Source organism: Saccopteryx leptura, chromosome 7 (assembly GCF_036850995.1).
Source record: "Saccopteryx leptura isolate mSacLep1 chromosome 7, mSacLep1_pri_phased_curated, whole genome shotgun sequence".
Taxonomy (NCBI): domain Eukaryota; kingdom Metazoa; phylum Chordata; class Mammalia; order Chiroptera; family Emballonuridae; genus Saccopteryx; species Saccopteryx leptura.
This window is the reverse complement of record NC_089509.1, coordinates 58,976,489-58,989,683: the sequence shown is the minus strand read 5'-3', so window position 1 is coordinate 58,989,683 and position 13,195 is coordinate 58,976,489. Positions and strand designations below refer to the sequence as shown.

At 45.4% G+C, this 13,195-nt stretch overlaps 1 protein-coding gene across 18 annotated transcripts in view; it reads right to left on the bottom strand.

The window, feature by feature from the left end:
* The window catches only part of RAPGEF4 (Rap guanine nucleotide exchange factor 4), a 319,360-nt gene that overhangs the window by 17,284 nt on the left and 288,881 nt on the right, over positions 1–13,195 (bottom strand). For all 18 annotated transcript variants that reach the window (XM_066345716.1, XM_066345717.1, XM_066345718.1 and 15 more), the window contains 4 exons: positions 8,595–8,720; positions 7,993–8,171; positions 4,278–4,368; positions 428–478 (listed from right to left, as the gene is read on the bottom strand). In XM_066345716.1, the coding sequence (XP_066201813.1) occupies positions 428–478; positions 4,278–4,368; positions 7,993–8,171; positions 8,595–8,720 (447 nt within the window). The remainder of the gene's footprint in view (positions 1–427; positions 479–4,277; positions 4,369–7,992; positions 8,172–8,594; positions 8,721–13,195) is intronic.

Genomic DNA, 13,195 nt, shown 5'->3' with positions numbered 1-13,195 from the left:
TGCCTGCACGGCCCGTCCCGACATGCCCTCTCTGAAGCCATCCTGTCACTCCTGCCAAGTCCCCCTCTCTCCTTTCCTGTCTGTTAACACCTCCCAGCCAGTGGGGAAAAATAATTTTGGCAAGCCAAGAAAAATGCAGCTTCCAACCCATAGTGAACCTGTGCTAGATGGAGAGGCTCCTATTACACTGCTTTTCTTAGTTACACAAATTGACCTTATGTGGGACATAAGTCCTCTTTAAGTTCGTTCCTGAGAGTGCCATTCATTAGTCAGACATGCTTGTTTTAGCAGCACTAAAACGGGATCATAAACTTCTTAAAGTCATACAAGGACAGATAAAATTTCTGAAATGAGAACTTCAATTCAGCTCATCAGAAATTGAATTAATGCAGACAGTGAACAGAATAAAGGAGCCACTGTCACTTACCATTAAACTTTCAAACTCTGCATAGAACTTCTTGAACTTGCTTGGCAGTTTCTGTTAATGAAATGAAAATGCCACACTCGTATGTCAGATTCAATACCCATATAGCACCATGTGTTACCATTTCTAGGGAAAATGTATTTCTTTCGGCTCCTAATCAAATATCTCTAGGACAGGCCAGACTGTGATCTGTCTTTTCATTTGAGGATAATCTTCTAGAATATAGAGAACTCACTTTTTTAAAGTCCTAACCTAGTTGAATCAAAAGTAACCTTGGATGCTTTGGTTTTACTGCTTGTATAATATTTCCTGAAATGGATCATTCATAAAGAGGACTGCATTCCCAGATTACAAATGTTTTGGAATTCAACTCTCTTATTCCCACAATTATGAATTTAGACCAGGAAATATTAGGATGAAAAGTTTTAGAAATTTCCTATTTTGTTTGACCCTTCTCCCTTACGACGCAAGCTACACGAGATAAGGGATTTTTACCAGTTTCATTTATTGCTATGTCCTCAGTGCCAATAGTCTTAATACTATTACTTATTCACACCCCATGCTTCCAGAGTGTCAGGAACACAGTAGGTGTTCAATTAATATTCATTCGGGTAGATTAAACCTGTGTTTTAGAGAGGAAGAAGTCTCACAGTTTAAATGAAATTCCCAGTCACACAGCTGATAGGATCGCAGCCTCTGTAATTCACATCACCAGCTTCTTTTTCTACTGCCTCTTCTGTCTGCTTTTTGATTTTCTACACAAGCACTTCTCCCATACAATTTCTCTGCCCTGCTATGATGCAAAAACTTAGTAATTACAGTCCATCAACTTAGTAATTACTTATGTTTATATTTTGGCACACGATTCAACACCACTGATTGTGCCCATGTATCTATACCGGTAGCTCAATACAGAAACATCTTTCAATCTTTGGCTTTCACTTTGCTTAGGTTCAAAGCGTTTAGTAAAGCTGAACTTTTCTCTGCCGACCGGGCCACACCAGGACAGAGCAGTGTAACGTGTTTCCCATCCCGAGACTGGAGCGTTGACGAAGCTCCAGTCTCAGAGATTCCCAGCTCTGCTCTGCTTTGCACGGTGATGTCAACAACTGATTCACCAATCAGGTCTCTGCCACCCACAGAAAAACTCTTCTCTTCTTTCCCCCTCATATCTGAATCAGTTTAAATATTCCCACTTAAACATGGTAAAATATATTATTTTGTTTCCAGGAGCAAAAGGCATTTCCTAGCACCTGTTTTCCAGCTGAGTTCCAAGGAAACCTGATACCCTTGCTTAGAAGGAAAGTTCAAAGAGATGGAAGCTGCATGGGCTTCACGAGTTGCCCCAGTGCATCCCACACGGAGCGCCCAAATCCTCCTGTTAGGCCGTGACTTTCCATGAACACAGACCACTTTAAAAATTAGGAGGGGTTGGATTTTGTGTTAGATCTGTCATACTAGTTCTCTCTCTTGATTTAGCTGGCTTTTGGGTCAAAGGCAGGAGGTCATATGGTACTAAAAACTGTTATGAGTCTTAGTACTATGATCTGTTCACACCCCACGCTTCCAGAGTGGTGGTTCTCCACTGGGGGCCATTTTGTACCCCACCCCTGGGAATATCTGATGAGGTCTGCAGACACTTTCTGTTGTCACTGGGGTGGAGCGAGGTGACAGGTGCTGCTGTTATACAGCAGGCAGAGGCCAGGGATGCTGCTGAGTATCCTATAATGCACAGGACAGCCTCCACACAGAGAACGCTCCTGCCCCAAATGTCATACCACAGGGCTAGGAACCTGCTCCGGGTTATTCCCATTTGAGTGATCTCAGATTGGTCCTTCCCTTCTAATTTGATCCATTTCCTTTGCCATGTGGTTTAACCTGACTTTCTGTCTTGTTCGTGGACAGGTTCAAACAGCTCTGTGGTTCCTGGAGGTGAGGCGCCATTTCCCAGGCTGCTCACGCCGCCTCCCCGGTTCTCACTGCAGCTGCGCGGGAAGCCCTGGGAGGCTCTTGGCAAGTACAGGTAGATGAACCCAAATAACAGATCTTTTTACCAAACGATTTAATTATATTCACCTTAGAAACGTAAAGGCTTATAAATGATGAAAGGTTAATCTGCTCCCTTCAGCAACATGCCAGGATGAAAACAGAAGCTCACAGAAGGATGGATGCTGTCCCATTCCCTGTGAGACTGAAGGACGGGCCAGTGAACTCTCTGCCTGTGCTGACTGCACCCTCCTCCCCCCACGCAGCCTCCATGTTCCTCACTAGACCAGGAAAGGGGTCTCTTCTAATGCTCCTCACATGCCACAGCCTTAGTGCTGGCTGCTGTCAGGCAGACTTACACCAGGCCTTCCCGGACCACTATGAGGCTTTCTACTTCTTTTTTTTTTTTAAATCTATCTATCATTATCTATCTATCTATCTATCTGTTTATTAATGTTTATTTTATTGATTTTAAAGAAAGGGAGAAAGCAGGAGAGAGCAGGAACATCTGTTTCTGTATGTGCCCTGGCCGGGATCAAACTAGCAACCTCTGTACCTCGGGACGACGCTCTAACCAACCAAGCTACCCAGCCAGGGCGGCTTTCTACTTTTTGGATGATCTCAGGCAACTCATTTGGACTCTGTGGGGGGATCAGAAGCTGGAAACAGGTTGGGGAAAGCAGATTATCAGAGAGGAAACCCTGGGTCTCCACAGAGTCCAAGAGCCGCGGGCTCAGGTCAGGGGAGCCGGCTCAGCGTTACTGGCAACCCCGCTCTGTCCTTCCAGGAGGTGGAAGACGATACAGCTGCCGGCCCCTGGGCCGCGCCGTTCCCTCATCCCTCATCCCTATATTCAGGGGATGAGCTGCTCTGCGCTGCATCTTCCTGGAACTTTAAGAGAAAACCAAGACAGAAGGACCTGTGAAGACCTGCCCAATAAACAAAGTTTCCTTGAAGAAAACAGTTGCAAGAGGGACCGAGGGGAGAAACTGTTCCATGGAAAACATTGAGAGGTGCAAACAGCTGCCTTTAAGCACCACTGCAGATTAAGTCTCTGTTATCAGCTTCTTGCCCTCTTTTTGTGTCCCACTTACACATACTTTTCTATTTTTAGCGAGAGTCTATTTTTGTGTGTATGTTCTATTAGAGGTTCGTATTTCTTTGACTACATCTTGCATGGAAGGGGCCAGGCACATTTTGAGTACTTAGCTAATGAAAAATGAATTTTTTTTCTCTAGCACAAATGACCAACTATCACCAAACCAGTAATCACATTTGCTACAGAAATTCATAACACACCTGCATAACTTGCGCCCCAAACTAACTACTGGTCAACTGCTGTTCCTCCATACACAGAGAGGTCGGCCAAGTGCTTAAGAGATAGTTTAAGACTCAGCCGGGCCAAACAGTTGGCCTTCTGGCTAATTCTCCCAAAAGCAAAATGACTACTTGGGGGGGAAATGAATTTTCCGTCCTCCCTTAATCATTGATAAAGTTTATTGCAAAAGCAATAAACAGACTTTCAGAGAACAATGGAATTCATGAGCAAAATCTCTGAAGTCATCCACGTAATGTTGCTGGTCCCATGACACCTAGGAACTGGAGTTACATTGTACTGGCCAAGAAGCTGAGTTCCTACCCGCCCCCTCACCCCCCCCCCCCCAATACACAAAAGGACGAGCAATACCTTTTTAAATTCATACTCTGAGGCAACTAGAAAAAGGAGACCGGTCACCTCCCTCAAAGTGTCCCACCTTTTCCATTGTTACACAAGTGTGAGTGATATTTCTATACAGAACGCTCACCAGTGAGCCTGTGTTTTTATTCTCAAGGCGAAAGTCACAGCTGGATCTCTGCTGAAGCTTACCTCCCACGTTAGTGCCAAGCGGCTCACAGCAACATTACTCAGTCCCATGACGATGGCAAAAAAGGAATTCAGATTTTTGTACTCCTTACAGCTGAAACACAAGAGGCACATGTTTATAAGTGAAATGCCACTTTGAGTGAGATAAAAAAAAAATTAGAGTTCTATTTTCTGATAGTCATTAATATTCGTCAGGACTCCTTTATGAGAACAGGCAATGATAGATTAATGCACTGTGTAAGTTCCACTTGAGTGACCACATTCTACTGTTTGAGTTCTCTCTGTAATTTTAGAAGGGTGATGGTTTAGGCCTGCTCCGTCCAGGTTTTGAGAAGGAATTTAAAGACACCTACCCTAGAGGTTGTTATTATGACCCCAGAGCTTGCTAAAAGCCTTGTGGAACCTGAGGGAAACATCTCCTGGGATGGGAAGAGAGAACGCCTATGCGTTCTCTTAACATCTGGATGATGCCCAGACTGTTAGCTGGAAGCTGGGTGCGCCCTCAGGCAGCGTGAGAGGGAACAAGGAAATCACACTGCCGCAGCCCCCGTGCCCGCTACCTGCCATGCAAATACTTCAAGTCTAGTGAAAAATATCAATATACAAGTCACACTCTCTATGGACACAAGGAGTTTTAAAGCTGAGGAAAAAAACCCTAAGGAATTGACAAAATAACAAGACCAAAACCACCGTGCTTCCTCTGTGTTTTACTGACGTTGGTGAAGTCGATAACTTTGAATCTGTACTCTGCCACCGTGAGCTTTTATAAATACATATTTGGGAATAAGACTATTATGAAACAAAACCAAAACTTCTTCTTAGAATGACAATATTTAGCCCAGATAGCTGGATTGATTTTTAAAAAAGGGACTCCCCAACTTCATACCAGCTCCTTGGAAAGGGAAACCATAATTCATTTGGCAATTAAGCAACAAATCTTTTACCCCAAATCAATGTGGTTATCTAAGTTGACTATATCATAATTAAATCCTGTTTGGATTAATGTTTTTGTAAAAGGCTAATTGACTTGTTGCATTTGCTGCCCTTGATCTTGCAGAGGTAGCAATGAGTGATTCTTTTTTTTTTTTTTTTTACAGGGACAGAGAGAGAGTCAGAGAGAGGGATAGATAGGGATAGACAGATAGGAATGGAGAGATATGAGAAGCATCAATTATCAGGTTTTTTTGCAACACCTTAGTTGTTCATTAATTGCTTTCTCATATGTGCCTTGACCGGGGGCCTCAGCAGCCCGAGTAACTCCTTGCTGGAGCCAGTGACCTTGGGTCCAAGCTAGTGAGCTTTTTGCTCAAGCCAGATGAGCCCGCGCTCAAGCTGGTGAGCTCGGGGTCTCGAACCTGGGTCCTTCCGCATCTCAGTCCGACGCTCTATCCACTGCGCCACCGCCTGGTCAGGCAATGAGTGATTCTTAAATGGTCTGTGTATATAGGAAAGTAGATTTCAGAGATGCTCTGTGTATCTGATGCCATCAGTGAAAAAGCTAGCAAGGCCTTTGCTGTGAGGACAGTGGCTCTCAGGACGGGGGCTGAATGCAATTTCAGAGACCTCCCCTGCCAGGGTTGAAGGCACTGAGTAGAGTCATGCACACACATTTACTTTTGTCCTGTCTACGGGGTCTTAAAAGAAAGCATGCAGGGCTGCAGACTGGTCTTTCTGGTCATGTAACCAACTAATTTTTTTTTTTCTTTTTTCTTCTTTTCCAAGTGAGGAGGGGAGATAAAGAGACAGACTCCTGCATGTGCCCCAACTGGGATTTACCTAGCAACCCCCATCTAGGGTCAATGCTCTGCATCTGGGGCCATACTCACAACTGAGCTATTTTTAGTGCCTGAGGTGGAGGCTACATGGGGCCATTCTCAGCACCCAGGGCTAATGAGCTCAAACCAATAGAGCCATAGCTGCAGGAGGGGGAGAGAAAAGGGGGAGTGAGAGGGGTGGAGAAGCAGATGGTCACCTCTCCTGTGTGCCCTAACTGAGAATTGAATCCCAGGACATCCACATGCCAGGTCGACTGTCTATCACTGAGCCCACCGGCCAGAGCCCCAACTAACTTTATCACCTTATAAGTCATAAAATTACTCTATGCCTCAGACTCTTCATCTATAGAAAAGGATGATAACATCTGGACCCCCAACTTCATAAATATCTGGGTAGGTCAAAGATCATAAGCAGAATATATTGAAGTTCTCTAAAAATACCAGATAACACATGCTAAGCCACAGGGTTAGACCCCAGTCTCGTAGACCTCGGTTTATGAAAATCTCCAATCTCCTCTAGGTGGGCTGGGTAAACAGTGCCACTGTAGGACAGCACAGATTAATAAAGGTTTAATAATATGAACCAAGTACTACTGAAGGCCAAATCCACCTACTCATTTACATAACCAGAAGGATGAAAGAAAGACAAAAATATTTTTAAAAATTTCCGAGTTCTTGAAAGGCCCTCCTGTGCTGCCTCTGTAAAACAACAGGAGCAGGCCACACGGTTTCTGCCATCCGTGTTTGTGTGCAGGCCGCCTCTCGCCCCTGTGGCACTGAGCCCTGCCAGGTGGTGGCGAGGAGAGAACGTGCCCCTTGCCACTGGAAGGCACATATTGTCACAGCTTCCATAATCACCTCCTTCCAATATGTGAAGGTGTTTGTCCCTTGCAACAAGGCTATTTCCGGCTCCTAGGGAAAGTGGCCGCACTCTGAACCAGAAATTCATAAGCACCATTTTACCAAATCTTTCTTCAAAAACGCAGCTTTTCCCAATTAAGAGACATCAGTATTCGAATCCAAGGGATCTGGAGATCCGATGGAACCCTCAAATTTCTGGCAAAAATATCCAAAGCATTTGGCAAGCCAATGTGTATAAAATGTCAAGCAGCATTTACTTCTTTGTTCAGCTCTGGAAATCAGACTCTGTATAGGCTCTAACTGTTCGGTTCAAGAGACTTGCCAGCTGGGATCACTGCGCACTCCACCTTCCTGCACTTGCACTGCCTGCATTTAGAGAGGAAAGACATCTCCCAGCCACAGGCCGCATTTAGCATTCTATTTTTAGCATGGTGGTGATACCAAAAACATGGACGTAAACAGGAGGTTGTCAGGCATATCTGAAGAGCAGAAGATTAAAATCATGTCAGGGAGAAATCTTAACTGGCCCCTGCAGTAAATAACTTGTTTCCCATGAAGTGTTGTTAAGTAGAATATTTTTAACACGCTTGCTTTTTCTGATGTTTATAGAGATGACTCTCCTGTGGCAGGTTAGCTCGCTATTGTGCATTTTACTGATTTTATTCTGGCTGAGTCGGAGGTGCCGTTGTTGTACATCGGGTGCCCACTGCCCTCTGCTGGTGAGAATGTGTTATGCTGAACATCGACTTCGGGAGCCTTCTAGAACCTAACTTTCTACAACAGAACTTTGCTGAAGGACTCTTTACACGGAAGGAGGCACCGAGTCTGACTAGTTTAGAGCAAAACACAGTTATGATTTTGGCTCCAGCATCAATGCTGTAAGATGTCAATTCATACACGGATGTACAATATTACAAACAACTAGACAAAATTAATCTTTTAGACGAGGGTGGTTATTCTTAAGCCCCTTTGTGCACTAGGAGATCCTACATCTTGCTTTTCTTTTTTTAAGGTGTAGTCTGAGAGAACAAAATGAAAATGCAGCTCCAACGCTTTTCTCTTCCCAAGCTAATGATACTTACTGGGCTGCTATCTTAATAAATTTTTTTAAGAGCTGAACACGCTTGCTGGGCTGGGAACAAAGGCAAATCTCAGTGACAACCCAAAACTGAATTTCATTAAATCTCCTCAGGAACAAATCCAAGTTCGCCGTGGTCTTTTTAAAATTATGCCTTCCAAATGTGTGATAGATTAGCTCCAGCTAGAAAAGAAAGGAAAACAATTTCACTTCTCTGCGTTTCCATCGAAGCCACACCCGTGAGGCTCTTCTGTTTGTCAAGACGAATCGACGTTGGTCAGCAAAGGTGAATATAATCACTGCCCTGGATGCGACTTACACTCCAGGTCTGAAGGGCTGCAATGAGGCTTGTTAAATAGATCAGCAGTAAACTATGTGCTGTTGGCTCAATATCCTCAGGAAGACATAGCTTACTGTAAATCATAAAGATTTTTCTCTAACACTCAAAGACTTTTATGACAGGCTTTATTAATAAACTCAATATTAAAAACATGATCATGTGGTTTCCACATTGCAGCGCGTGTTACCACTCGCAGCTGAGGGTGCCAGCAGGCTCCCCCCGAAATTGCCATGGCACCTACTAATGCTCTCAATCAAGCAGCTTACCTCATGCACACAGTTGAAGAGTTCCCAATCATAAATTGTCATCTGGTATGCTAAATCTTTCGAGCTCATCAGTTCAAAAGTTCCCACTGTTCCAACTGTTGGGCCTTCCTGTTCTGGCAAGGGAGTCTATGAATAATCATGCAAAAACGTATCACCATCTCAAAACAGGTAGGCACTTAATGCAGACTGCTTTAAGGAGTAGCTGAGGGGGAAGGATTCTGGAAACGCTTTTAGGAAAATCTTGAGACTTTGATTTTTTTTTTTTTACCCAGAGGAGAAAGATGCCATTACTCTTAATGCTCACTTATGTCGGTGCCATCTTTAACGTCATTATCGTCACGATAATCAATTCCACTAACTGGAAAATGTGGACCGTGACAGACAAGATTCAGAGAAGAGTGACCTGTAGGGGTTCTCTTCTGCTCGGGCCTGGGAGCTCTCTGGAAACAATTTATTTTCTCTGGTAAACAAGTAAGAAGTCCTTGGAGACTTTTTTTTCCTCCTGTTTCCCAGTGAGGCTGTTGCAAAGCAGGCCTGGCATTTTTGGACATTCAGCCACAGGGCTAATTACTATTTACTCTGCTGGGACTGGTGACTGTGGTCAAGTTGCCACATTCCCATCTCTTATAACACATTGCCTGGGGTTATTAGGTGAAGGGCTCTGTGCCCTGCGTGATTCATCCACTCTCTGGGAGGGTTGTGCTAAGGATGCTTTGCAAGTGGTCAGGATGCTTTGGGCGAGGCATCAGGAAATCAAGCTCTGGTAGTCTCTGGGAGACCCTCAGTCACAATTTTGCATCCAACTTACTTACTTCCTTTCATTTTATGAGAAATGATTTATAGTGCTTTCCGTAGTGAGGTGAATGATTCTTATACATTGAAAACTTTTGTATGAAATATTAATACCTATCTATCTATAACATATGTACAAAGTTATAAAAAGTCACATGAATTGAATAAGAATTTCCCTAATATCATGCGTACCACATCTGGAGATGCAATATTTAGATTGAAAGCACTCATATTATATAAGTTGTACCATCACCGTTATAATCATCACCCATAAACATTGCATTCTATAAATGCCCACTACATTCTGGGCACTAAAGAAATTACACGTTCAGGATGTAGGTGGTCCCTGCATTTGAAAGCTGGCAGTCTAAGAAAGGCGTCAGCCCTGACCAGCAAGTACCACACTGCACATCAATCAAGAGTCAACTGCGGGCATTCATTCATTTGCACATATAAAGGGGCAGACAGAGGCATCAACACACAGCTGACTGCTGGATATGCAGATAAACAGGTGGAGGACTTGAATGGGCTTTTGGAGAGTTAGTGGGCATTTGGAATCAAGTATGACCTGAAGAGGTTCTCAGAGAAATAAGCTGGGCTTTGAAAGACGAAGCAGACGAACCCCGAGTGGGTTAGAACAGCGAGGATTCCCCTGAGCATCCCGCATGATCTGCTGTAGGCTAAAAGATGGCAAGGAGGCGTGAAGGTGGGAAGCTATCATTAGCCTTGCTTGGCAGGAACACAGAGCTCAGGGGAACCAAATGGCCAGCTTGGCCAGCTTTTAGAAAGCCTTTGAGTACCAGATGAGGAATTGGGGTTTTGTAATAGACCAGGTTAGTGCCAGCTTTAGAAAGTTAACAGATTTTAAATCTAAACCCCATTCTAACGATAGACTTGGATTGATTCCCCAATCTCCTGATTGTTGCCAGCTCACCAGCTCTGGTAAATTGAGATCACAGTACGTAGTACCTAGGCTTGTTGAGAGATTGGATGGGAATAATTTAGGTGTCCGCACATAAGCACAGTGTCTGGCACAGTAGAAGTCCCACCCCCCACCCCACCCCCGGCCCGTTAGCTCCCTTCCTAGATGTGTGGAGCATTGCAAAGGCGCAGGAATGTGTGATCAGTACACCCCCTGGATATAGAGCTGAATACTGTTGTTCCTGATTCACTTTATGCAGGGGACAGAGAGCAGGGAAGAAAAACAATGATGTCAAAGTTTTTAAACTTAGGGAGCCGACTTGAAGCTATAGAAGTAAAATGAGGAGAATGCTTTCCAGTAGGGGAGGTCTTTAGTAGAAGAGCTAGAGAAGCTTTTAAGTAGTGGGTCTGAGGGCCCTTCTCGGGCTCAGGATGGCCCTCCACATTCTCCCTTCCCTCACAGGGGCTACTGTGACCACAGTCCCTCTGTTCCTCTGTGGAACTGCCCTCCCATCCCACTCCCTCAGCCCGCCCTCCCCTCGGCCCGCCCTCCCCTCGGCCCGCCCTCCCCTCGCCTGCCCTCCTCTCGGCCCGCCCTCCCTTCGGCCTCTCCCCTCGGCCCGCCCTCTCCCCGCATGCCCTCCCCTCGGCCCGCCCTCCCCTCGGCCCGCCCTCCCCTCGCCCCGCCCTCCCCTCGCCTCACCCTCCCCTCGGCCCGCCCTCCCCTCGCCCGCCCTCCCCTCAGCCTGCCCTCCCCTTGGCCTGCCTAGCTCCCCATCTCTTTTCCTTAAGGCCTTAGGGCTTTTCATATAGGAGACAAATTAACCCAACAACTTCAAGGAAGATGCCAATATGAAGAAATATACAACATTCTTTTACCTGTGGATACTGTACTATCATTCCTGCATCCCTTTTGAGAGAATAACAGAAAGCCCTATTGAATCTTTACCTTTTCTTCAGTGGGCAGGGCTCACTGAGCTTCCTCCTTTTTTGGCAAAAGGGAGGCTGACCCCTTCCCTCTGTGGAGCCCTGAAGAGGCAGTGTGGGCTGCCACGAGTACTCCTCCGAGTTGGGGAATACACTCACTGACCCTGGGCCCCAGAGAAACATCTCCTTGCGCCATTTTCACATAGCTGTCCCTGCAGAAATTTCCTACAGATGAGGGACAGCAGAGCGTATGCAGGGTCTGCACTGCCCCGACAGATCTGAAAACTCTCCACCCAGTGGCCCAGAACTCCCAGACTTTCTCTCTGCTCTTATTTGGAGAGCTGCTTTCTTTGTTATTCCTGGATAATAGTGATTGAGAGGACAGCACTGTTTCCCTCCCATTTTTCAGATGGAGAAACTAAGACACAAAAAAAGTACTGATTGTCAGTGACAAAGACATAGTTAAAGTAAGCTGCCACCCCAGCCTCCCTCTTTCCTCGAGCTCCCACACACTCGGTGCCTAGCTCTGCAATGGCATTTGTCACATTGGGTTCTCATTACACTCTGGTGTCCCTCACGACACTGAGAGTTCCTTGAGTCACAAAGACCATTTGTCTTCAAGACTGTCCCAGAGCCAGAACCATTTACAATACCTGGAATGATACAGTATGCACTAAATAAAAGCTGGAGGAAACGGTGAGTGGATAAAAGTAGAACCAAATCACAGGACAATGGGATTTTATTATAATTTACACTGTACTATTTATGCTTCAACAAAATGTCAAGAGCATTTAAAGCTCCAGAATTCCAGTCCTTAATCTACTAGGATAAATCACTGGCACTCTACTAATTCCAGACAACACAATTTAGCACCACAATTTGTTCTGTTCCAGGCTGTGTGTGTTAGTCTCTCGTCCTTAACTTGACCATCATTGTCGTAAGGGTGCCAGTTTAGTGTCACACAGAAGCTAGCAGGACACTGGGCACAGACAGACACTTCACAAGTATGCGCTGGTGGATCAAAGGCTTTGGGCCAACGTTCTGGACTGAACAGTCATCTTGTGTACGACTCTTCCTAGAAGGACTGTCTTTACAGAAATCTTTAGAAAGCTGGAAAAGGAGCTGCGTGTCTACAGTGTTGTGAGGCAGGTAATGTCTGAGCATTCCTTAGTAGCACAGCATTATTGCAGCCCAGTGAAAGGTCAAACGCGGAGAGGGGAAAACGTGAAACAAGTTCATGTCCCGGGTACTTGTTGCTCAGGCCTTAAAATGGAACACTAGCAATGACTAAGAACTTGTAAGGCTGTGGGATGATGTACAAATAAACAGAAGCTTAAAAGTTAGTATCTGCCCCACAGAGAGCTGGAGAGAGTCCACGCGCTCCACCTACACACCGTGGCACTGCGTAGAGTGGACGAGGACCAGCTGGCAGGACAGGCTGAGTGCCATGTGGCAAATGCACCACGCAGCACCTCCCGACGGGCTGCACCGAAGGGGCTTTTCATGGCTTTCGTGTCCAGGAGAGGGCAGCATGACTCGCTCACGTTATTCTCCCCTGGTCCTCAATGGGAAACATTTAGTTTTTAGAAGGCAATGAACATAGATGACTAAAATATACGAAAAGGACAGTGCGGACTCAGGTCTTACGGTACTGGTGGTTGCAAAAAGGCAAGGGTGCTCACGGGCCACGATGGATGAGGGAGGAGGAAGAGAACTAAGGCTCCCTGGCTCAGTTCCTCTCCAGGTGGGTCCAAGTTATTGCAAAAACCCACCAACTTGTGCTAGAGTGCACAAGATAGCTCTTCCCAACCCCGACAATCAGAATTATGATGAGGCGAAAACAAGCTCTAAAAGCCCAAGGAGGAAGGTCTTGCTTTACCTATAATGTCTAATTGGATTAAATTTGAACATATTCGTGCAGCATTGATGCAGTTAAACTCTCTCCCCAAATGCAGTGCAGT